Raw genomic sequence first — 27337 nt, forward strand, 5'->3', positions numbered from 1 at the left:
ACAAAAATTGCACTTCAAACGTTATAGATTATAATAAAAATTTACAACTAGTAGGAACTTTAGGAAAGAGGTAACTGTGTTAGCTACTTTTTTATGAGTAGAACGCTCTTGAAATTATTGTTTTGTTGGGTTAGATCACGTTTTAGGTACCTACCAATGAGGTACCTAATTCTTAGTATTTTAAATAAATAAAAAATCACAAAGAAGTTATGAAGTTCACAGAAATTATTGCTAAAAATTAGTGGTCACGGTCACACAAGGACCAAATTATTTAGATTATTTCCGTTTATTTTTCAGAGATAAAGTGCGATATTGTTTATTATTTTACATGGTGATCTTTTCTCTTGGTTATTATGAAATATTTGAGATCCATTGTGTCTTCACGTAGATCCTTGGATCCTGAATGCCAATAATCATAATATTGGTAAGTTCCGGATTGATGGCAAGCTTTGAAGATTGGGTTGATAGGGAAAGTGTGAGCTTTGACGTCAACTGAAACAAAAGAAACAACGAAGACATTAACCAACCTTTGATTTTTATTGGTTAGCGCCGTGGATTTCGGATTTGGAGATTGGGTATTGTAGAAAACTCCTTGATAAGTATACTCGTACTTACTGATAGGTACCCAATACCCATACAAGTATACCAAAAGATCAAAACAATAAAAATATAGGTCAATTCTCGAAAGGAATAAATAACAAGTAATAAAAATAACTATAAAATAAATTTGTTTTAAAAAAATCCGTTATTTCGATAAGTACCTACCTAGTAGCCTACTACCTATTATCTATCATGTACCTATTTTATGGGGTCATTCACCCAACCTTTTCTAGAAAGTAGGTACCTTTACAATGCTGGAAAGTTACATATTATGTTAAAATTTCTTCTTGCAAAAGATCTCTCTCTCTCTCTCTCTCTCTCTCTCTCTCTCTCTCCTTCTCTCTCCCTCTCTCTCTCTCTCTCTCTCTCTCTCTCTCTCTCTCTCTCTCTCTCTCTCTCTCGGTATAATATCAGAGAAAACTGAAAACCAAATGCAGGACTTCAAAATCGATAATCGCTAATCTACAGATATTAATAACCTATACGTACATTCTATACCATCTTCAATATCACAGCATAAGCTACAAGAATATCACAATAATTCCCATCTATCAAATGGTAGGTAGTTGGACTCCTTTCTTACACATTGTCAGGGTATCCTAAATTTAATATTCACGATCAACGTTACTCTTAACATTGCTGGTAGGACAAGCACTAGCTCCTCAGTTGACTTTATATGTTGAAAACATGTTTGACAAATTTCATTAAAATTTGGACCAATCGTTCGAGAGTTATCCCGGAACAAACAGACAAACTAAATGATGGAAAATCGTTAAGTTAAAACTTCCAACTTCTTTAGGTCCTTTAAAAATCAGAGCCGAACTAGCAAAGAGCACTCGATTAAAACTTCAGCTCCCAAGAGTAGAGGAAGCATTTTTCCTCGTTCTCCTGATTCTATGGAGTCCTACGCGTAACATCATATTGCTTCCTCTCTTCTACCATTCCCTCCCAATGTGTAATGGTCTAATGGCCAACCTTTAGAACTACCAGGGTCGTACAAACGATCTCAGAGTTACCACTTGGACATTTTCGCTAGGATTTCAGCCACAGGATGGTCCTCACGTTGGTGGATGATTCGGTCTTTCGCCAAACATGGTGTATGACTTGCACCATACCAGAGCCCCTGTATCGTCCGTAGGATCACAACACATAGGGTAAGCCTGGCTCGAGCCGGACTGTTTGGCACACTGCTGACAAACGTAGTCGGTAGAGCTCTGAAAACAGAAAGACATATCTTTTATAGTCCATTGATCAGTGCAATAGTCCTAAACTAAAATGTGGACGCGGCACACAAGGGATCACAAAGAGACCACCTTGACATATAACTTGAAGTCCATTGATCTTCATCTGTAGATCTCACAGAGACAAGAAGCTCTTTATGAATAGGAAACCAAAATTAACCAGCGGATTCCTATGATTTTTGATCATTTTTGTGACCTTTAAATGAATCGGACTAACCGTCCTATCCGTGAACAAGCAAGTAGACAAACTAAGGCGGATTTCACATCTTATAGACTGCAACTTGTATAGTATACGGCAGTTTTCATGTTGATGGCTATACTGTAAAAGAGTCGAGGCAAGACTTCACTTCGCTCGTTCAAATAGGTATCATAACGGATTTAACTGTTAATACGATATGTGTAGGTAACTAGGTACAGGGTACACTGACAATAAAATTAATGAACAGTTTTCTGGTAGTGATTTGACGTTGAATGGGCTATTGTTGCAAAAGGAAGGAAGACAAGGAAAAACTTGGAACTTACATCGTTCGAGCACAGATTGCTTGTAGTCTTTCCGTCCAGGATAGACTCGTGTACCCCCCACGTAGAGAAGGGAGGTCGGGCCCAACAATGTCCACTCATGAGTAGAATCACCACAATACAGCAACAGCCCTGGAGAACAAAACACAGTCCGTTAATACCGAAATCCAAAAGATAATTCGATAGTCCTGAAGACCAGAGAGCAAAAGATAATATTCATTAGTCCTGTAAAGCAAATGAACAAATTTTGTTAGCCCTATACAAAGAAAAAGGTAAATACCAACTTTTCCTACAGAGGAAAAGATAGATTAAAGAGTAGAAGATGTTAGTTTGTTGGCTGTTGGTTTGGAGAGCAAAATATAAAGTTAGTTGGTCCTCAAGAGAGATTGTAGTACAACGTGTCAAGGCTGTCAAAATTGCACCGCCACCGCCCCGTTCGAAAACCTACAAGGTACGAGTATGATATAGTAAAGGGTGTCCCAATAAGAACGCAAGATTTGAAAGGGTCATAACCTTTTTATGCGTTGTTTTATCTTGCCCAATCTTTGACAGATTAATTGTAAACATATCAAAATTAGTCACCATGCAGTCTAAAACGGTTCGGGGAGAGAGATGAAGATAATATTTTTAGTGGATGTAACACATTTTCCCAGTAAAAGTTAAGATGAGTTTACATAACTACAATAAAAGTAACCCTGTAGATGGAGAGAGAGAGAGATGAAGGTAATATTTTTAGTGGATGTAACACATTTTCCCAGTAAAAGTTAAGAGGAGTTTACATAACTACAATAAAAGTAACCCTGTAGATGGAGGGAGAGAGAGATGAAGGTAATATTTTTAGTGGATGTAACACATTTTCCCAGTAAAAGTTAAGATGAGTTTACATAACTACAATAAAAGTAACCCTGTAGATGGGGGGAGAGAGAGATGAAGGTAATATTTTTAGTGGATGTAACACATTTTCCCCAGTAAAAGTTAAGATGAGTTTACATAACTACAATAAAAGTAACCCTGTAGATGGGGGGAGAGAGAGTTCCACCAGTTATCAGTTCCACCTATCAGCTGTGAATCTGCTTCTGTTGGTGGAGATGACTGATTTCCCTATCTAAACTTGTATGTTTTAATTTTGTTGGTGGAGATGACAATTTCCCCTTTCTAAACTTGTAGGTATGTTTTAATTTTGTTGGTGGAGATGACTGATTTCCCTATCTAAACTTGTATGTTTTAATTTTGTTGGTGGAGATGACAATTACCCCTTTCTAAACTTGTAGGTATGTTTTAATTTTGTTGGTGGAGATGACTGATTTCCCTATCTAAACTTGTATGTTTTAATTTTGTTGGTGGAGATGACAATTTCCCCTTTCTAAACTTGTAGGTATGTTTTAATTTTGTTGGTGGAGATGACAATTTCCCCTTTCTAAACTTGTAGGTATGTTCTAATTTTGTTGGTGGAGATGACAATTTCCCCTTTCTAAACTTGTAGGTATGTTCTAATTTTGTTGGTGGAGATGACGGATTCCCCTATTCAATACTTTGTGTGTTTTAATTTTGTTGGTGGAGATGACTGATTTCCCTATCTGAACTTGTATGTTTTAATTTTGTTGGTGGAGATGACAATTTCCCCTTTCTAAACTTGTAGGTATGTTCTAATTTTGTTAGTGGAGATGACGGATTCCCTTATTCAATACTTTGTGTGTTTTAATTTTGTTGGTGGAGCTGACAGATTACCCTATCTAAACGAGCATGTTTTAATATGTACTCGTATTGTTGGTGGAGATGACAAATTCACCTAGTTTATACCTATGTACCTATACGTATATTTTACCTTTCCTAGTGAAAATGACTAATTCCCCTGTCCAATATCTTGTACCTATTCTTGTAGGTATTTTTATCTTTCTGGTGGAGATAGCAAATAATCATAATCAATCATAGGTATTGCACCCGTATGAGGAAGATAAAATTGACTTTCTTCCCAAAAATTGTGAATAATTTTCCCAAGTATAAAAATACTAAAATGTTTATATCACAGATACAACAACAAAGATTCAACACTTACCTTCTGGATTTTGACTGTTCAGATATGGAAGAATTTAGGATTCAGGTATGTAGGTGATCAATCCAATTTTGTCTTGAGCTAAAACAGCAAATTGATATCTAGGAACCTTTAAACCACCGCACCGGTTGGATCACAAGAAGGCACAATTAGGTACTTCGACGTTTTAGTTTACAAGCGAAAAAGTAATAAATAAAGAATTTAAATGAGATTTTCACAGTAAAAATCGCAAAATGGTTAAAGTCGAGCTTCAGAAAACAATAATTAAAGTCGAATTTTACTTCTTCTTTTTTTACAATTTGATAACGAATTCGAAGATAAAACACGTAAAGGTTAAAATTGATTAATTTTTACACTGGGATCACTCATATCACCTGCGCGTTCAAAGTTGAACTGAAAGGCAGAGGCTTCCTTGCAAAAGTTTTTATAACTGATTTTTCCCACATGTGGTTGGCTCCTCGCCTATCATGTTAATTTATAGCTAGGTACTTACATGTGTATGTAATTATATATTATGTGATTTTCATATTAGTCACTTTTTCTCGTTAAAACGAGATAATTCTCAGAATGGGTGGAATTTTTTCGGTCATTTCCGTGTCTAGATTTTTTTTTTAGCTCATGAAAACTATAGGTGTTATATTTACCTATAGGTAATTACCTAATTATCTACATTCCAACCTATGTTCATACGGGTCAAATATTCAGAGATTCGCCTTTGTTCTGTAAGCATGTTCAAATTAGATATTGTACCTAGTTACATACTATAGGTCTGTTGCAAAATAAATATTACATGTTGCTGGATCTATTTAATCATTAGGCCACTTTTGTATTATTAAATATTCTGAAATCATCAGTAATTATTATAGTAATTTTTTAGCAAAATAGGTAACTTTAGGTACCAATGTATCTACCTCCACGAAGTACCTACTTCTCTCTCTCTCTCTCTCTCTCTCTCTCTCTCTCTCTCTCTCTCTCTCTCTCTCTCTCTCTCTCTCTCTCTTTCTCCCTCTCTCTCTCTCTTTCTCTCCTTGCGAAGCAAGAATTGGCGAAGAGATGTTTTTACTTCTGTTAAGTGAGAAAGTCGAAATCCGGTGTGAGAAGACCAAATAATCACAGATATTGTGCAATAGTCAAATGATCACCTCACCACAGCCCGTCAGGGTCTGTAATCTGCTGATAGCACGATAAATTCACGCTAAATTTGACAGCCTTCGCATGAAATGACGGGACCTTGAAGTAGGTACTAAAATGGGAGTAAGTAGGTATACCTACAACATATTAGTTTCAAAATATCACCCACCAGCGCATTACCCATTAGGTGGGCATTGTGAAATATGTATTATTACACTCCACCCTTGGCTTATGAGTCCTTGATTCGATGTTATAAGAAAATTGCTCCATTTGTATTTCAAAATTTCGACCTAGTACTTCTTGCTAGGTACGTAACGTTATAGGTACATACCTTACCTATAGATTTTTGCTTGCTTCACTCCCATAAAAACCTATACAAATATATGTAGGTATTGTAGGTACAAACTGAGAACGAGAATGTCGGGATTCGAACCTAGGACATTCTGCATGGTAAGTTAGTAGGCGATAGACCAACTCTGCCCTTGCACTTTTCCAAAATTGTTCAATTAGCCAGCCTAGTTAGCTTGGTTGGTAGTGCGTCTGCCTTGTAAGCGCTAGGCCGCGGGTTCGATTCCCGCCCGCGGCGGATTTTATCCTGATGGGATAATGTTTGTTCTCGGAACGGCTGGCTTTCTCCTATCCTGTCTTCCTTCTCTCCACGATTTCGGGACGATAAGACCATAGCAGTTACAGTTTCCTCTGTTAAACCTCTTTAAAAAAAAAATGTTCAATTCTATCAAATTCAGTTGACTCATCCAATTCTATCCAACTTTTATCCAAATTTCATGTCTAATTCTCTATGCATGTTGAACTGTTGAACATTACGTTTTCATGACATCCGTTGACAAAGAAAATGTATTGATTATTTCTAGCCAATCAGCGTCCGATGCAGATTTTCTCTCCCTCCTCATTGGTTGAATCCGGGTGCATTTCACTGCATCCTCTCATTCCCCCTTCTTGGTTTTTTCGAAGCTCCTCCCCTTTTGTATCTTGAGCGAGAGTCTCGAACTCTTCTCTCTTCAGTTGATTACGGAATGTTGTCCATGAATGATCCCAGTTTGACGGACCGGTGCGCGCAGTTAAGCGGGATGTTGCCTTTCGACGGGATAGGTCTGTATGAGCAGCCGAAACCGAGATTTATTTTCAAAATGCCGCGAGTGGTTCCAGATCAGAAATCCAAGTTTGAATCGGACGAATTGTTCAGACGGCTGAGCAGAGAGAGCGAGGTAAGTGAAGTGTGCAGAGCTTTTATTGTGTCAGGAATAGGCCCTTTTTGTTTTAAGGTGTGTCCAAACGTAGTGGACCGGCCGTCGATCGACATGAATCGACGAGGTGAATCTATGTTGTCGAGGCAGTGTATATAGACGATTCAGTCGACATCGATCGACAGCCAGTCGACAATGTGTGGACACACCTTTAGAAGCTAGCCCCTATTTTATAGACCTTTTTGTTCAAATTAATAAGCCCGTTTTTCAAGAGCTGGTTCCAATTTTGATAGATGTGCCCAAATCCAAGAGCTTTTGGTTTAAAAGTATAGGCTCGATTTTGTTTAAAAACTTAAGAACCTAGGTCCCACCGTCTCTCTAGTCCCATTACAGTAGACCTTCCATCGACTGTAGAATTTGAACCCAGGGCTTTATGCTCAGGAAGCAAACGCTAAACCGCGTCTATAATTATTAGGTAAGACACAGTATTCTTCAGCTGTATCTACACATTATTATGTTAAGGCGGTCTCTTCCTGATCCCTTGTGTGCCGCGTCCATTTTAGTTTAGGACTATTGCACTAGTCGTGTCCACTGTCCACACATAGTCGATGGCCGTCGCATCGATAAACTCGATCGATATCCACACTGCCTCGTCAACATAGATTCACCTAGTCGTCCTAGTTCATCGACCATTAATCGACGGCCGTGGACCATTAGTCGACGGGCGTCGACTATATGTGGACACAGCTTTACGTAGACCTATATATACTTCACAGAATAATGGGCGGGAATAAGGGATAAACTTTGACTTAACTAAGTTGGATTGTTTGTTAATCCAATCGGTTTAATGTTAAACTAGGTTTAACTCATGGGCCCGGGCTTACTGGAAGCTATCATCGCATACCCATACCCATTAACTGTACCTACATAATTATATCTAATACATGTAGGTAGCTATTATTGACTTTTTTATTACATAAGTTAAGTGATAATGAAAAAAAAATCGAATCTTTTAAATTTAGGTAAAAAAATCAACCTTTGAGTTTTCATGTGATTTTTATCAGAAAACAACGTAAGGAGAATATAATTATTGTCACGTTTAGCATTTATGTATTAGCAAATTATAGTAAACAAAGTTATTTACCATGGTATTACTTTTTTTTTGGCAGGAAAAATAATTTAATACGCAATAATTTTTGTTTAAAAATAATGTAAAAAAAAAGACTTTTTAGTGGATGTGCTATTTTTACAATATGTATCACGAACTGAGGCACTGTCGGAAAAGTACGTAAAGTAAACAAGTTTAGGTGATAAACATTATTTTGACCGACCGAAATGACGTTTTGAGAAGACGTTTTTTATGCATTTATAATTTATTTTGCATGTAATTTTATAAATATGTTTGCTAAATGATAACTCTGATGTTCATGAAAATTATCAAAAAAATTCGGAGCCTATTCAAGGGATATTTGTTTAGGCCTTATCTAGCCTTCAAGGGCCTCGTTGGGGCCCTTTTTCTGAGCAAGTACCAACTGGTTTTACAGCTAAGGCAGAAATAGTCACATCATCTCAATATTGATTCCATAAAATGTTCAACAGAAAAAAAAAATCCAATTTGGTGGTGGATGTGTCATTTTTACCTTTTTTGAAATATCTACAGAATATTTGTTTCTACACGTAAAACACATTTTTTTTCCATTTCAGGTGCGATACACAGGGTTCCGAGATAGGCCCCAAGAAGAAAGACAGGTCCGGTTTCAAAATGGCTGCCGAGAGGGACACACAGAAATAGTAAGTATTTATCTACCTTAGCTATTTACCGACAAGAAAATTCAAACCTTCACCTATACCTACTAACTCGCACCTATACTTTTCTACCTACTTGAATCAATGAAATAGATCATTTTATACCTACTATCTTATTAAATAGATATTTGGCAAGACGTTTAGCACTTTGGTGTTTTAGAATTTTTAGATTATTATCTCTCATTATTAGAAAGAAGTATACCTAAGTCGTACCTATAGACCTATACACTACCTACCGTTCATTGTTAGTGAATTTTCTAATACTTCTGTGTTTGGTTCCAGGCTTTCATAGCGACAGGCACCAACATTCAGCTGGTGTTTAATCCGAGTATTTCAGCAAATAGTTACCACATGGCGCCACCGTCGCGAGAATGTGATTTCGACAAAGAACATGGCAAGGTAAGTCCTTTTATTATTTCACCACTTTTATCGAGTCTAATACCCGAGGCCACACTTTGAGATAAAGGTTGATCCCAATTTCCAAATAATCTCGTCAACTTACCTATTCCTAATCAAAAGTCCTAGAGAATCACCTTTGGATGAGCTATTTATTATTATTTATTTATTTTTTGTTTATACTTTTTTCATAGTTTTTTCCTTTTCTTGTTTTTCTTCCATTTCAATTTGCTTTTCTCAAGAATGGAATGATGTTTCTATTGATTTAATATTTTGTTTATTGCATTGATATTGTTTGTCTCCTACAGACGAACTCATGTAAAAATTAGTAGATGACATCATATTTGATTACCTAGAAGAAATCGCATATGCACAATCATCGCAATGGCCCGGACCACCCGTTTTGGAAAAGCTTGTTATTAGGGATTTACCTTGTGCTCTGTTTACTTGTCTACTAAAAACAGGATTACTATTTAGTTGTTATAGCTACCTTCTATTACATTTGTTTTGTGATCTTCTAAAGTATGTAATCCATCTCTCTGAATTTCTAGAGCTATTCAAGCTCATCCCAAGCCCCTCTTTTGTGAGATGTCATTCTATGTATCTACTTACTACATTATAATATTTTTTTTTTTTTTTTTTTTTTTTTTTTTTAAATTAAAAAGAGTGTTTCACGGTTCAACAACGCGTTAGCATAACAAAATCGACAAATTTTAATTATCACTTTTGTGCGAGCATTTTCCTAGTCGTAATCGTGTCATTTTCCGTTTCAGTGACGAGAAATGGCCTCGATGATCATGTAATTTTACCTCCCTAGACTACTTTCTGTGAGGGTATCTAAAGTCACATTTTTAAACCAACAAACCCACACCCACTGAAGCATTGACAGGTGAAATTGAACACTGCATCAATGAGATACAGCCTGGTTTCTTCAAATTTGTCATCGAAAATTTTGTCAAAAGAGAACGAATGTACCATCAAAGTCGAGGAGGTTATCTGTCTGATTATTGTTCCATACATATGTAATTTCTGAATGTTTACTTCTCAAATCATCTAAGAAGTCTATTTTCTTCCACGGAGAACCATGCCTAATTAAACAATCAAATCTTGCGTTCTTATTGGGACACCCTTTACAAAGTTCGGTCGAGCTTTTGAAGTATAATTTTTTTTGATGCAACATTGTATGATGCTTCAAAGTTCAGTAGCAATACGAATAGGTGGATACGTAGTTTCATTATTAATCTCGGTTTCTTATTGGTTGACTTAGTTGGCTAGAAACGTGCTCACCGACCTTCATTTGTTTACAAAATTTGTTTTCCTCCTAATCTTGTATTTTGATTTTTTCCCATATGAGGTACCAAGTGCGGAAAAAATCTTCGCTAGTCGCTAGACCAAGTTCTAAGTCATGCGAAACACAGACAGATAAGATAAAAACTCACGTGATCTTGTACCTATGTAGTTCTGAAAACTGTATCTAAAAGCCGGCGGCTTTAGGAACGGATTTTGAGAGCACCAGTTCCCGATGGAGCTGAGTTAAGCAACGCTGTGTGGTTTTCATATCTGGACGGGTGACCGTCTGAACAAGTAAATGGTGCTCCTTTTTCGTAGGTACTGTTTTGTCCTACAATTTCGAACATACGGAATTTCTAGTGTACCTATACATAAAGGTACAAAGTGTGTTCGCTATTCATACGGTAAGTAGACTGAGAAAAAAACTAGGGAGCCGAAAACCTCCAATATTGAACTCTATATCGGGAAGCTCGACACTATAAAATATAGCATTTCAACTACATAAATCAGGGGAAATAACCCAATAATAGAGTTCTTCCACCCTAACTTTTTTCACAGTGTAGAGAGATAGAGAGGTATAGGTAGAGAGGTATACTTACTTGAATTTGTACTTTCGTGTTCATAATTGAGGTAAATTAAACAAAAATTGCACTTCAAACGTTATAGATTATAATAAAAATTTACAACTAGTAGGAACTTTAGGAAAGAGGTAACTGTGTTAGCTACTTTTTTATGAGTAGAACGCTCTTGAAATTATTGTTTTGTTGGGTTAGATCACGTTTTAGGTACCTACCAATGAGGTACCTAATTCTTAGTATTTTAAATAAATAAAAAATCACAAAGAAGTTATGAAGTTCACAGAAATTATTGCTAAAAATTAGTGGTCACGGTCACACAAGGACCAAATTATTTAGATTATTTCCGTTTATTTTTCAGAGATAAAGTGCGATATTGTTTATTATTTTACATGGTGATCTTTTCTCTTGGTTATTATGAAATATTTGAGATCCATTGTGTCTTCACGTAGATCCTTGGATCCTGAATGCCAATAATCATAATATTGGTAAGTTCCGGATTGATGGCAAGCTTTGAAGATTGGGTTGATAGGGAAAGTGTGAGCTTTGACGTCAACTGAAACAAAAGAAACAACGAAGACATTAACCAACCTTTGATTTTTATTGGTTAGCGCCGTGGATTTCGGATTTGGAGATTGGGTATTGTAGAAAACTCCTTGATAAGTATACTCGTACTTACTGATAGGTACCCAATACCCATACAAGTATACCAAAAGATCAAAACAATAAAAATATAGGTCAATTCTCGAAAGGAATAAATAACAAGTAATAAAAATAACTATAAAATAAATTTGTTTTAAAAAAATCCGTTATTTCGATAAGTACCTACCTAGTAGCCTACTACCTATTATCTATCATGTACCTATTTTATGGGGTCATTCACCCAACCTTTTCTAGAAAGTAGGTACCTTTACAATGCTGGAAAGTTACATATTATGTTAAAATTTCTTCTTGCAAAAGATCTCTCTCTCTCTCTCTCTCTCTCTCTCTCTCTCTCTCTCTCTCTCTCTCTCTCTCTCTCTCTCTTTCTCTCTCTCTCTCTCTCTCTCTCTCTCTCTCTCTCTCTCTCTCTCTCTCTCTCTCTCTCTCGGTTGATAATATCAGGAATGTAGGTGATAGTGTGCTAGGTTAATATTAGAGGTTGAGGTTAAGTCTAAAACACAATAACAGGTTAATATAGGAACCCTAGAGAGAGAGAGAGAGAGAGAGAGAGAGAGAGAGATGAAGGTAATATTTTTAGTGAATGTAACACATTTTCCCAGTAAAAGTTAAGAGGAGTTTACATAACTACAATAAAAGTAACCCTGTAGATGGAGGGAGAGAGAGATGAATTCTCTCCTTGCGAAGCAAGAATTGGCGAAGAGATGTTTTTACTTCTGTTAAGTGAGAAAGTCGAAATCCGGTGTGAGAAGACCAAATAATCACAGATATTGTGCAATAGTCAAATGATCACCTCACCACAGCCCGTCAGGGTCTGTAATCTGCTGATAGCACGATAAATTCACGCTAAATTTGACAGCCTTCGCATGAAATGACGGGACCTTGAAGTAGGTACTAAAATGGGAGTAAGTAGGTATACCTACAACATATTAGTTTCAAAATATCACCCACCAGCGCATTACCCATTAGGTGGGCATTGTGAAATATGTATTATTACACTCCACCCTTGGCTTATGAGTCCTTGATTCGATGTTATAAGAAAATTGCTCCATTTGTATTTCAAAATTTCGACCTAGTACTTCTTGCTAGGTACGTAACGTTATAGGTACATACCTTACCTATAGATTTTTGCTTGCTTCACTCCCATAAAAACCTATACAAATATATGTAGGTATTGTAGGTACAAACTGAGAACGAGAATGTCGGGATTCGAACCTAGGACATTCTGCATGGTAAGTTAGTAGGCGATAGACCAACTCTGCCCTTGCACTTTTCCAAAATTGTTCAATTAGCCAGCCTAGTTAGCTTGGTTGGTAGTGCGTCTGCCTTGTAAGCGCTAGGCCGCGGGTTCGATTCCCGCCCGCGGCGGATTTTATCCTGATGGGATAATGTTTGTTTTTAATCACATGAATGAACCTCTAGCGATCATCAACTGAGATAAATAAAATATACCTACAATGAGATAAAATATACAATGAGAGATAGATACAATAACTATTCATGACAACAATAGCAATGACAATACGTAGAGAGACTCTCAAGCAACATCTCAGCTGAAGTGTAGCAAAATCAAGAAGGGGGACGGACACCCAGCTACTAACTGTTACTGGGTCTTATGAGTATTTTCTAGTCTTTTATAGTTAGAATTCCTGGATTCGATTCCTGTGAAAGGAATAAACATTTCTTTAAGTTGAAAATGGTACAGACTACAGACAAAATTAAATCCCTACAGAAACAGACAAATATTGAAATTAAATACAGAATTACAGACAAATAAACTCCCTATATGTACCTATTCGGACAAAATACAAACAGACTGAAAATGGGTATTTCCCTGTAAGCATGGATTGCCAAAGTTTGAAACCCAATTGAACTGACTGCCCATTTAACCATTAGAATTTCACATATTGAAATTTTACGTAGGTAATGTTCCATTTTCACATGCTCACTAGGAAATATCAATCTCATATATTCCTCTCCTTCAAATCAACCCTGTTTGTATCCCTGGGCCCCTAACTGTTCAACTAATAGGCTCATCCCCCTTGAGCATTGTATTTGTTCACATTAGAAGGGGCACTAGTTTAATACATCACATAGGTACTTATTAACTATAACACATAATATCAAATTTCCGACAAGAAGGGGCTTTCTTTTATTCTCTGCTTTTATTAACACTTTCGCCGCCAGCCGTATTTTTGGCATGTTTCATCACCAGGCCATGGTGTGATTTTGTGTGGTGATACCTTAAAGTATCACTGGCCTGGGGAAGAGATTTCATATATAGGTAGGTAATAACAGTTGAACTTTCATTTCCATAAGGTACTTACATTTATAATAATTATTTGCAGTTTGTTTGAAAATAATAAATTAATAAAAACAAGGAAACAATGTTTTGTTATTTTTCACCAATCTTGTATTTATATATATAAAATAAAAAAAATCCCCGATAATTTTCATCAATATTTTGGAAAGTATTGGTCTCACAGAAAAAATACACATACCCCTGGAATCTGCTAGGCCAGAGCAAGCTATTTCCCTTGTTAATCTAATGGAGAGTGATACTCAGAAGTAACACCATCGTCCTAAAAAAGACTCTGCAGGTGATACTTTAAAGTATCACCCCGTTCATGTTAGCTCACAGCCCGGTGATACTTCAAAGTATCACTTGGCGGCGAAAGTGTTAAAATAAATCAATATAAACAAGGATATACGTTTCAATGTGTAATTTATGAAACTTGAGCGCCATTTTGTTCCGCCATTTTTTTCTCATTCTATAATCCCTTGTTGACATAATATTTTTTGTCATTTAAGTAGTTTTAAAATTTATAATGCACGATAAATCTTTGAAAATTTTTCATCACAAAAGGTCGTTTTTGATTTCATAAATTTCAAGCTGTTTTTGTTATGAAGTACCCGGGTGCCGGCAGATATTAATGAAAAGATCGTTACCCGTTGCCTTTTTTTATGACATTTTTGTATTTACAACAATACTCTTGAATAACCTACGCCTATCGAAGCACATAATCGGATAATCTCATGATAAGGTATTAGGTACTCAAAATACGAACTAAGTAGGCAGCTATAACAACTGAATAGTAATCCTGTTTTGAGTAGACAAATAAACAGAGCAAGGTAAATCCCTAATAACAAGCTTTTCCAAAATGGGTGGTCCGGGCCGGCGATGCTTGATTGTCAGCAGAAATTCAGCTGTCATTACAAAATGATTTCAGTCCAAATTAAAATATGATTAATTTATTTATTAGAAGAAATTTATAAAAAAGAATGCCCTGAAATATGAAAAAAGGAACAGTTTGGTATCAAGCAGACATCTATTATCTACCTAATTGTACCTACTGAGGAATGCCGAAGCAAAATTGATCTTCAATAAAACCGCTGCTCTGAAAAAGAGAGAAAAAATTGGAGACCATCAAAAATACAAGTTCACCTTAATCTTACACCGGCTTGTACCTATCATACCGACAAACTGGGACCAAAATCCCCTGCCAACAGATAATTACTTTGACCAAACTCGGTGACCACATAAACTTCTTTGTTGCTCCTCTTTCTGGTTCTTCTTTTACCTCCGTTGAAAATTGGCGACATCGTAAAGTAACCGAGTTTACGAGTTTGCTGATGATACACACTCATCATCCATGGGCCATTAATTGGCGCGGTTCGTCTTTGAATGAACCATGTGGACCAATTTGGCATCCTCTTGTCTCTTCGACCCCGGGGAGAATTTCTGGGGTATTATCATACTTATAGCTCCACTATTTATACGCGTATTGTACCTATTTGGTCAACAAGATACGTAACTATACAAAATTACTAATAGACCCGCTAGACCAGCCATCATATTCAAACCTGCGGCCCGCCAAGTTTTTTAGTTCGGCCCGTCAGGTGTTTTAGACGTCCTAGAAATGGTGTAGCAGCTAGACTATTTCTAGGCGGTCTTTAGACTAAACTTATGTAGAGTAATTATGGTAAAAGAAGAAATTCCATACTGGTGTGGATAATCTCCACCATGTAATATGACAAAATATCAGGAACAAACTGTAAACTTTGACCATCAGTGGTGTAAATTGTAGAGCGGAATTTACAACAGAAATACCAGAAGCAAAAAGAACACATGCAGTGTCAACTTTTTTTTAAAATCAGGAAAGACCTTTACAGAACCTACAAAGAAATAATTGCTAAGCTACATAAAAATTAGGGAAAAACAATGGCATTATACCTGCGCTATATGAAAAATTAACAATGAAGAGGAAACCCCACGCCACTGCTTACTAGTACAATACCTTTTACTATTACTAATTTGAGCATTTTATGGAGAGAGAGAGAAAAAAAAGGAAAATATTTCTTCGGAACATTAGGTATAGACTTTAGAGTCTTTAGACAATCACTGTCTTCGGGTAAAGAGCGTAAAAACAAGTATTTTGCCAGCATTATATTCGAAACATTATATTAGTAAAAAGTCATAAAACCAAAGGTTATGCAGAGCAGACCACTTTGAATATGGACTGATCCGCGTGATCTTTGTGGATTAATTTTTTTACCTCTCCAGGTTTTGCAGATTTTTTTTTTCAATATTTTTATACCTATAACCACTTTCTCTCCCTATTATCCATCTCGATATAATCGACAACAAACTATCAAAAACCCGAGGAAAAACTCAGGATTTTTGCTAGATCCGTTGGTCACGACCAGGCGATGATCTAAAATTCTTAATTATAAGTTGGCCTTACACATTCAACAAAGGCATTGAATAGTAAAGTTTACCCCTATATACCGATTAACTTTGCCATATTCTTCTACCGTCTATCCCGAAGGACCAATACTTGATTCTTTAACCTCGTAAATGATTTGTAAGAAGTGTTGAGAACTAAGAACAACTTAAAATCGAGATTGATTTCATTGATTCACCATACATCCATATACAACATATACCATACAAAAAAAGGGGTTTCCATGTTGACAGAACTCAACAGGTGTAATTCTGGATTTACCAGAATTAGGTACAGGACCAGTTACACTGACCTGAAACTAATCCCAAAAAATTAGAACTCCAAGATAAAAATTGATTAGAAAAATCTCAGCAGTAAAATCAACAATGTAATTCGAAACTCCCAGAATGAGTATGATGAGTATCGTATATTTATGGAACAATATGATCTTTTTATTAGGTTATGATATGCACCACGTCCAAATAGTGTAAGCAGGGTGGTCACGCCAATACACATTAGGGCACACCTGACTGCCCAATTCAGCAACACATCACACTCTGGAGAAAAAAAAAAAAAAAACTCGAAATATTTTCATATCTCATATTCATGTTGCTTGTAGATGAGTATCAAAACAAACGATAGGTGGGAATCGTTTTTCGGGCACTCCACAAGTGCTACCTCATTTGAGAAGGTCCTGAAAGATACAATCCGTTTAGCATAAGAAGATCTAATTAATAATGAACCAGTGCAGCCTTGGTACAAAAGAAAAGAAATATCCGTTCAGCTTTTCTTCTCAAAAGACGCTCATTGAAGTGTCTTCATTTTTCTTTTGACTTCTGAATCATATGTACCTGTATATTTGGGTAGATGTCGGACTTTGTGACATTACATTGTTTTACTTGTTCTGTTGTAATTTTTAGAACATAGGTATTTATTGTAGAAATTGACCAAAAAATTGTCGTACAAGATATTAGCTTTGGAAAATTAGCAAATGAGATGGTAACGTCCCTTGTCCAAAAGAAAGAAATGGGAAGGGGCCAGCACTTGAATCTTCGCGTATCACAATAACAGTAGCGTTTACATACTTTTCTACAACATCTCTCCGAAGACTAATTCGAGAAGATTGTTTTCGGACCACACAGCATGCAAAGATAAAGTTAACATTATGGTCGTATTAGGAGAGGAGATTCTCAAGATCCAATATATTCTGAGTCAGTGGATTTAGAGAATGTTCCAATCTACATAAGAAGTTGTGTTCGGTCCAGAACACCTCGTGAGAATCCAAAATCAAACATTGAACCTAATGATTTTGCAAAAGAAATGGTCATCACTGGATAAAGAAGATGTTGGCACAATACAAAGTATGATAATGGATAAAAAATTATGTAGAATAAAATTAAAAGATAAAGTAGGTACAACAGTGAAGCGCATTTTCAGGCATTTAAACAGAATGTCATTTTGAAAAAATAGATTTGCAAAAGGTTGTAATCCTAACTAACTACTAACAGGGCTTTAAAAGTCAACACGAAAGCGCCAGAAAGTGAACGTCTTTTTTTTCTTTAAGCTTTCACAAAACTTTTGACAAAAATGATCCAAATGACAATAAACAGCGAGTTGGAAAAATTCTTTACCTTGTCCTTGTTAGTAAAAAAAAAACAATGGATCTTGATATAAAAGGAAGAAATGTAAAAAGAAGGACCCTTCCTCTTACATCTCGCACACTCTTGAGATAACAAATCAGAATAATCCTTTGATTCCTCTGACTATCAGTTTGTGAAAGAGAAATAACATAGGAAAATAAATGGAAAAATGAAGAAAAATCACAAATTTAATACTGTTATAGATAAAGTCTTCTTTTACATACGAGACATAAAACCAACCATGTAAGTCTTTTTTAATTGTTCGAAAAACAAAGAATTGGCATCTACTATCGACAGATAAAGTCAAAAGGATGGGTCAAGTCCGAGAAAAAACAATTCGAAAACTATATGAACCACACAACTGACCTTTACTTGGAAAAAAGACGGAGGAGTCAAAGGGTAAGTTGAGAACAAAGCAAATATGAGAGACGATAACACTAATGAGGCACTGGAGCATACCCATGTTTGTGAAAACAAAAGACAATGCGAGAAGAACAAAAGTAAATAATAACATAATGAGAAGTAAATGAAAACAAGAGGAAAACTCTGATCACGTGACCTTATCAATAGAAGGAAAAAAGAGGCCTATTTTATACCAAAATTTGAACTATTTTCCGCCTCGAACTACATATACTCGCACACTCAAACTAAAAATTAAAAATAAAGACAATGAAGAAAATGTCAATAATATCGGAATATTCTCAATGCTATACTTGTGATATATGACGTTCTGATAGAGGTGCACGTGACAAGAAAAACTAAATTAGTGGATGTGACTAAAATGTCTAAACGGGAAAAAAGTTGTGTACATGGCAGCGATATTGAATACGATGTTTTATTGGACCAATGTTTTGTTAAAACAACAACAACAACAACAGCAACAACCAATAGGTATTTGAAAACATATCGGTTTGGAAAGCCAAAGAAGTAAAACAACGATAACTACAAGACACAGAAAAAGGTCTATTGTTTTCCAACTACAAAATTTTTGGGGAAGAAAAGACGTAACTAACAGCTTAACCTACTAAACATATTGGTGACAAAAGTCAATATAAAACACAAAAGAGATTGAGGAATAATAGATTTTTTTAACAAAAGAAGTCAATTTACCTTTAACAAATAAAGTGTTTAAATATCGGTTGTTCAAAGATAAAGTGTTTAAATAGACTTTTTATTAAAATTCCAAAGGTAAAATTCTATGAATTGTGTATAGGGTTTCCAGACGTCCGGTTTTTCCCGGACATGTCCGGGTTTTTACATGTTTGTCCGGCGTCCGGGGGGATTTTTGAAAATTACTGTCAGGGAGACCCCCGATCCGCCACCTGGGGAAGCGCCCGATGGGGGATCCAGATAACCCCACACGGGAACAAAACCAGTAAAAATGTTTGATTTCATCGGAATGTGAAGAAGAACGATCGTGTGTAACTTAAGTAAGGCAAACGCAGTGTTCTCTGCACCCTGGGCATTGGTGCAAACTATCTATACATTTTGAAATTTGGGAAATGTCCGGGTTTTCAATGGAATGTCCGGGTTTTTGGAACCAAATGTCCTACTTTTTAAAAATTTGATCTGGAGACCCTAATTGTGTAGAACCTTTAAATATGTTTTTAATAAGGGTGAAAATAACCATAATACAAACAGACTGAAATTTATAGGTACTATTCCTATAGTACGAGTTAAAAGAATTCAAGATTAAATTAAACTTACCTATATTAACTTAGAAGTACTTTTCTATGGAAAGTCTAGCAAAATCATGATTTTTATTTTCTAAAGAATTTGTAGGAACATATCTACATACGTTTTTAAATTTGCTTTCATTCCATCCTTTGTCCATTTTGTGACAATCCTTAAATTTGAATATCCTCCCAGTTGACTTCACAGCAGGACCTCTGTTCAAAAGATCTGGTAGTTCAAAGGATCTGTTCCTCCTTGTTGGAAGTGTGTTAGTTTTAATCTTCCATGAAATTGATGATGTCTTCCTTTTCTGCACCAGATGCCCTGCTACCTCTTCGTCTAGGGGTGTTTGGAAAGAGAAAAGGACATCGATAACTTAGATAGCATAGATCAAACTTATGGTAAGATTCCAATATTGTAAAAAAGAAAAAGCTTTCGCTATCTTTGTTATCTAGATGTGGAGGCAAAAATCACACATCACGAATGTTTTCTTGTTGACAAAATTTGGTATAGCTTGTGAAGGAAAAATTTGGCTTCTACTTAGAATCTTGAGTACATGGAAGAAAAATATGATCCCAAACCTCGAGTACAAAGAAGACTGCTGAGAAATGATCTCACATATGGGTCTGAAGAGGATGCTAATTATCTCTTATTTCAAAAACTAGAAAATTAGTTTAATCTTTTTTAATGTTTGGATATTGTTTATTTATATTGTTCTGTTTCTAATTCCTTTGTGATTCTTTTCATTTCCTCTCTTCTCCTTCTGGCACCCAAGTTCCTAGAAGTCATCTGGCAACAGTGCTTGCATGATGAATACCTTCCGGGAACTTGCTTGTCTCTTGCGAGGATGATTTAGTTATTTTAGTTCATCTTCTCTGGTACTTTTTGTACGGAACAAATGAACATGCTAATAGTTACGTTCGTGACAACGTCTTTTCATAGGGCCTGTTTTCTGTTTTGTTGTACGAGAACAGATGTTCCTAGGCCAGAACTTGGATAAGAAAACATGCAAAAATAAACAATTTTTAAACGAAATTAGTGTTGAAATTAATATTGGCACACCTATCGCCTATCCTTCTATAAATCTGTATCTTATCTAACAGATTGTTGCATGTAAATGTATCGTGGTAGAAAAGTAGGTAACTGAAGCAGGTGCAAGAATTCAAGTATTTACACCTTAGATTTGAATTCACAGTTCAGAAAGAAACATTTTCGATAGGAAATCATTAGAAAACAATCAGGTATTACCTACATTTCTGACTCATCCGTTATTATTGATTTACAAAAATGGGTTTTCGAAGATGTTCTGGGATTGTTTCAGTATTTCCACTGTTCAACAGGATATAATTATCGAAATTACCTCTCGTTCTTTTCTCTCATTACGTGCCTTATTGTTTACGGCTTTGGAAATCCTTGAGTAGAACACAAGATTAAACATTCCATTAGTTGTTTGTTATGATAGAAAGATTGTATGCCCAAGTGCTCATCAAGTCATGACCTAAAAAAAGTCCTATCTTTTTAACTTTGAACAATCAGGCCCGAAAAAATGGAGTCGGTATAAATACGTAGTTTAGGAACGTTAAATACAGTGTTTTTTCTTTTTTCTAAATCTTGTTCTGGGTAAAAAAAAAGAAGCTAAATGAAAGAGTTATAACAATGGAAATGAGAAAAAATCTCCTAAAACTATGCGATGAGAAGTTGAGAAAATACAAACACATTTAAAAATAATGACAAATATTACTCATCCTCTATGATATTTGACTAATTATGACATTAGAATAATTACCTACTTAAAAAAAAAAAAAAAAAAAAAAAAAATGTATTTTCTTAAAAGTTCTGCATTATTCTTGTTCAGGCCTGGGATGTAGCTAGTCCTGCATCCTCTCGGGATATGCTTGCGGGAGATAGTTTTGACCATTTCCACGAAGGTTTCATATGAGGAAACGACAGGTTGGATGTTGACTATTTCTCTGTCAAGATGTTCTTGGAATAACCTGTTCGTGTGAATCATGGATGAGACTCTTAAATACTGTGTAAACATCAATTGTACTGTTAACATCAACGGAACAACAAAGCCAAGAGTTCTATTGAAAAAAAAAAACTCTTCACCCTGACAGTAGAAAATTGTTAGGGGTGATATTTGGATAGGTGGTGTAAAAAAATGTTTAAAACAATCAACTGGGGTTGTTTTTTTTTTGTTTTTAGAAGTTTCTCTTTCCAGAGTCAAAGGTTGTTTCTATTATTGTAAATCATTAGGTAAAACATAGGATAGGCATAACTAAAAACTATTGGTGACAAAAAAGGCACTTGTCCAATGTAGAATCTGACCGAAGGCTTTTTGATAAAAAAAATAATAGAGAAAACTTATTTATCCTTGAACGTACGAGATTTTTATTCGAATGAGCCATCAAAACATTTCACTTGCAAGGTTCATTTTTTAACACATCATTTAATGAAGTTGAATCTTTACAAGTGTATCAAAAATTATGTTATTTGGACGCATCCACTAATTCCTGTAGGTATACTTTATACAATACGAAAGAGAAGCACTGAAACCTTCGAGTAATATACCTAGAGCATAATAACTTGGGATTTTAGCTACATCCACCAATTTGATAGACAGTCTACTTGGGATTTTGGGCACATCCACTAATTCGATAGACAGACTCCTATGAGCTAATTAACAGGAGATAATACAAGTACATAATATGCCTTATGATTAATGATACCTTAATTAGGTAGTTAAACTAATTAGGCAATTTAAACTTTTATAGTCACAGTAATCGACATAGAGATGCCCTTAGTGCACAACTGCACATACATACATACAACGTGACAGAAGTTTGATAACCTACTCATATCTATCTCCCTAGTTTTACTTTCTTTATTATGTACCTAGTTATCTAATATTTTTTCTTTCTAATTTCTAATTTTGTTTCTATTACTAATTTTGTAATAAATTATCAAGTGTGAATTTAAATCAGTGCGTTTGGTCAACCAGAGGACTACACATCTCATGTTACATTGTGGATAATCTGGTAATCTGGTTACTGTTTTATACTCTGTGCGTATGTAAGAGATAGTTTTGGTATCATGGTTACATAGGAGATTTGAAACTTGCTGAGGTAGGTACTCGAAATAGGCTGAAATATCTGGGAAGCTGTGGTCTAAGCGTCTCCGGGTTTGTGGTTGCCTATGTTATTTAAAACTTTGGCTCTCATTTTTTCCAGTCTGAGTATAATAATTTGATGTTTTTTTTTTTTTTTTCAACAATGAACGAGCTTGGCCTAACCACAGAATGAGATGTGGTTTTTGGTTTTCCTCTTTTTTTTCTTCTCGTTCTCCAAATCGTCCCTTGTGAATATTTTGTTTCAAAACCACAGTCTTCGTGTTTTTGTTGAAGATCACATCATCCTACATGTGTCAGTCGTGACTCTGGAGTCAACCGGAGACGTTTTTTCCTTTCGAATTTTCACGAAGCCACCCAAGCAGTCTTGGAAATTGACACCTGGGAAAATTCCAATCTCCATCCTTTAAAAAAGTGGTCAAAAATATTCAAAGTCGGCCTTATTTTCAACAAACACCTACATTAACCTCACCCAACCTGAATGGGACTGAGGAAAGAAAGCTCCTTCTGATTGCACAGATTATGATCCATTCGGTTACCACACTCAACGTTGCTTAACTTCAGTGAACCATTGGGAACAATTGCATTTAATGAGCTTTCTACCTGGTGCATTGCTACACTGTACTGGCTTTTATTTTATGTTATTTTTGCACTAGTCTAACGCTTGATTTTTCGCTCACTCTTTGCAAAAATTGCGTCCACTGCAATTAGGGGTCTGAGTAGTCCAGGTGTTCTTGCGTTGTTTTTGTTTACAAACTTTTTTTTTTTTTCTTTCTTTCTTTTTTCATCATTCCTCAAGAGTGATTTGATCGATGGTGATTTTGAAATTCTTTTTGTAACGATTCACGTTCGTCCATTCATCTTTTCTTCGATTGTAACGCTAATTTAGTGTGAAATTGCGCTCTCAGCTCTGTTGGCAATCTCTCATCCTCATCATCAGATGAGAAAAGTAATTGACATGTCTACTTCCCGTGACGTATTACTGACAAGGAGATTTTTCTTCTTTTTGTAAATAGCGGTGTGGCGTATGTCGGAAAAGGTACATTTCTGTAATATCTCAACTAGTGAAAATTGTTAAAATGGAAAGATGGAATTATTGGCTAGCTACTAGCTAGGATTTTTTTTATACCTTTTAAATTTTTGTTTTTTAATGATTTTTTTCTTATTTCTTCCTATTTTTGAGGCGCGGCGCGGCGTTCTAAAGATTGCCAACTTTTGTTAAAGGCCAAATCCTGGGATCGAATTCAGTGCTCTTTGCTGCTTTTTACATCGGAAAAAGAGAACATACCGAATGTCTTTGTCTCATTTCTCCTCGCCCCCCTCCACTCAGTTCTCAGTTTTAGCTGTCAACTCATTACTACTTATTAGTCATTCCAGACTTCACCCCCACACTCCCTCGCTAATGATTAATCAACAGGAAAACAATGGGCCATCTCCCCCTCCCCCTGTTACTATTATTAGGTGCCTATTTGGACTGACACCTGAAAGAGATCGGCCTGTTATTGGGGGTGTCACTATTCACACCATTTCTCAGACGAGGTAGGATGGGTGAGAGATTGTGAAATGTCTGACACTTTCGTTAAAAGTTGACATATGTACGTTTCAAACGTAATTGATAGGGTACAATAGACTCGGTAGAGAGACTCTCTCTCTCTCTCTCCCTCTTATAAAATTTAGATTTTAGATCCATTGGTCCAGTGCCAACCAAGCTTACCACGCAGGTCCCGCGGTTGGATATAGTCTTCTTCTTAAGGAAAAAAGTCTCATAATTTCAATTGCTTTGAGTTGCAAACATAAAATTAAACTATTTCAACGATTTATATGCTGATATTGCTGTGTTGACCCAATTTGTCTATCTGACGAAAGGCACACTATGGGTCATGCTATGGGATGTGGGATGGGCAATGGACATGCTAGCGCACGGAAATCTGCCACAACTATTGCCAAGAAATCAGTTTATTTAAAACACGCCCATTATCTTTTTGATTCTATCAATCTTACTAGCCAAGACTAGAACACTCTAATAAGAAACAGAAAAAATAATAATAAAAGAAAAACAAATAAAAAACTATAAAAAAGCGAACTTTTTTTTCATATTTTTTCATTTGTCTTGCTGTCACTTCGAACACTAAAATATTAATTATTTAATTAGTCAAATAGCTAAAAGCAACACTGTGTTATTTACTTTAACAAAATTCTCACACCCATTTTGGGTAATTATCACCTTTTTTTACAAAGTCAATAGTATGTAGATCAAGGTAGCAAACTATAGAAAAAAATCTAGGTATGAATAGAAAAAAAAAAAATAGAGAAAAAAACTGCTTTTTTTACCAACCTGTTCTTTTTTTGTTGCTAAAAAAGTCACCCTACTCCTGAGAAAGGAAATGCATATTTTCAGAGCAGAAAAAAAAGTAAAAATCATGTAGGTAGGTACATACATACCTATGAGGTATGAATATTTGTAATGTAACATTTTTTTCTGACTTTTACTGAACTTTTTTTATTTAACTTCACAGGTACCTAATTAATTTATGTATAGGTATTTAAATGTAGTGAATCGTTCTAAAAAAAATGTTATTTAAGGGTAGAGTTTTTTGCATTTACCTACTTTTAATGGGTATTTAAAAAAAATATAACAAATTGCTCTCGTTAAAATATTTCTTTCTCTAACAGTTCTCACAATCAATTGTAATAGTTCTGTGAAAGTTGGTTTGTTTCTTTGAAATTTTGAATAGGTACCTATAACATAAAATCAAGATTTTTTTTTTACAAAAACCATGTGAAACAAATTTGAGAGAAATCAAAGTCATTTAATAAATCAAAAGCAAATATTGAAGCATTTAATAATAATTATTTATAATTTAAGTGGGCGAACAGTCACAGTCAATAAAATCGCCAATACCTCGAATATAATGAAATCCGAGAACAAATTTTACAAACAATTTACGCAAAATCTAATCAAAATTGATGAACAAAACGGAGAATGTTCAATAAAGTTCGGATTTTATCGGCGGATTTCTCGGATAATAATTTGATGTTAGGCAAACATTATTAAAATCTTATTCAAATGATTTTGAGGATTCGTGAACACAGCACTTTGCTTGCTAAGTCGTATTCTTTTCTTGACAGCCTAAAGATTAGGTATTTTTAAAATCACAAGAGGTTATGTTGTAACACTTGTAACAATGTACATACATACTTACTGTTGTAACTAGGTACTTACTCAATATGTAGGTTACCTATCTACTTACCTTATATTATTTACAAATGGGCAAATCAAACCTTTCAGAAATTTTAGAACCCCAAGAAAATAAATATTGCTTTCAAAGAATATGTAGTCTGTAGTATCATTTTATGTTTGGAAACTTCGTTACATCCACTAATTCACATCAGAAATCTTTCGGTAATTATGCCACATCCACCAAATTTATAGCCAACATGCTTACACCTATGTATCTATTGGTTATTTTGCCACATCCACCAATTCATGCCCATATTTTGGTTATTCTGTCGCATCCACTATTTTTACTGACTTCACCTTTTTATTCTCCTTAACAAACTCTGAAAGAGAGAGTAACACAGAAGTACAAAAGCGGTGTTTTCATTGGAGTACAAAGGGGTACATCAAGTTATTTTACGTGTCTCGGCATGAGGTCCCCCAATACAAAATTCCAATTCTATCTTGTTAAATTTTAATACATTATTGTAACTATTTACTTGTTGCTTCCTCGGTCAAGGTTTGGGAGGATAATCCTTGTTTTTAATATTTATTATTACATTATTTTTCTACTTATTTCTACTTTTCTATGGATTTCTTTTTCATCCCTTTTCCTTTTTCTTCCTCTATTCCTCTCTCTCTCTCTCTCTCTCTCTCTCGCCTTTTCCCTTTTCTTCTTTAAAATTTGAGGAGGTAGATAGACTCTTTTTTCATTAATCTATTTCTCCTTCTCTCTCTCTCTCTCTCTCTCTCTCTCTCTCTCTCTCTCTCTCTCGCTCTTCTTCTGCTTTCCTTATTTAGACGGATACTTGAGAATCAGATGTTAGGTAGTAAATTGTCCTAGGACCCTACGAATGAAACCGAAATTCCACTATGAATAAACTTTATTAGTTTTACCCACGATTGCCCACGAAGCAATGTGCTGCGCCAAAGTTATCCTTTTCCATAAATTGCCTAATACTTTCTTCGCTGTAGAGCAATTTAAACAAATGGAATATTGCTTTTGTTCAATTTATTTAGAATTAATTTTATTTCTTCTTCATACTCTTTCTTTTTATCATTCAAATATTATCATTTTCCACCTACCTCGGTGGTGTAGTGGTCAAGGCGCTCGCCTGGTAAACAGGAGGGCGTGGGTTCAATCCCAGCCGAGTTATGGAATTCCTCAATATAATTTGAGAATTTGACCACAATAATAGTAGTAGCCTACTGCTGGAGTAAAGGGACTTTTCAGTCCTATCCAATAAAATTTGAGAATTTGACCACAATAACAGTAGTAACCTACTGCTGGAGTAAAGGGACTTTTCAGTCCTATGCGAGCAGTATAAATAAGCACTATTATTATTATTAGATGTAAAAGAAATAACTTATACTATTATTATTATTATTATTATTATTATTATTATTATTATTATTACACGACGCTCTTCCGATCTATTATTATTATTATTATTATTATTTTCCGAAGAGAACTTCAGT

General features: G+C 35.4%; 2 protein-coding genes across 3 annotated transcripts in view; one reads left to right on the top strand and one right to left on the bottom strand.

Annotated features, from left to right (window-relative positions):
- Positions 1-1053: 1053 nt before the first annotated feature.
- Positions 1054-11368, bottom strand: LOC103509953. The gene is made up of 3 exons (XM_008474589.2): positions 10841-11368; positions 2364-2492; positions 1054-1814 (listed from the first exon to the last, which is right to left on the bottom strand). Exons 1-3 carry the CDS (start codon positions 10862-10864, stop codon positions 1659-1661), a joined length of 309 nt encoding a protein of 102 aa, XP_008472811.1. The 5' UTR covers positions 10865-11368; the 3' UTR covers positions 1054-1658.
- LOC103509938 (protein big brother) overlaps positions 6556-27337 on the top strand; it is a 43020-nt gene continuing 22238 nt past the window's right edge. The window contains exons 1-3 of one of the 2 annotated variants that reach the window (XM_008474571.3): positions 6556-6770; positions 8454-8540; positions 8838-8954. In XM_008474571.3, the coding sequence (XP_008472793.2) occupies positions 6579-6770; positions 8454-8540; positions 8838-8954 (396 nt within the window). In that variant the 5' untranslated portion in view covers positions 6556-6578. The remainder of the gene's footprint in view (positions 6771-8453; positions 8541-8837; positions 8955-27337) is intronic. The other variant, XM_008474579.3, reaches the window with a different exon arrangement.

The sequence above is a fragment of the Diaphorina citri genome, unplaced genomic scaffold (assembly GCF_000475195.1).
Source record: "Diaphorina citri unplaced genomic scaffold, Diaci psyllid genome assembly version 1.1 scaffold25, whole genome shotgun sequence".
Lineage (NCBI taxonomy): Eukaryota > Metazoa > Arthropoda > Insecta > Hemiptera > Psyllidae > Diaphorina > Diaphorina citri.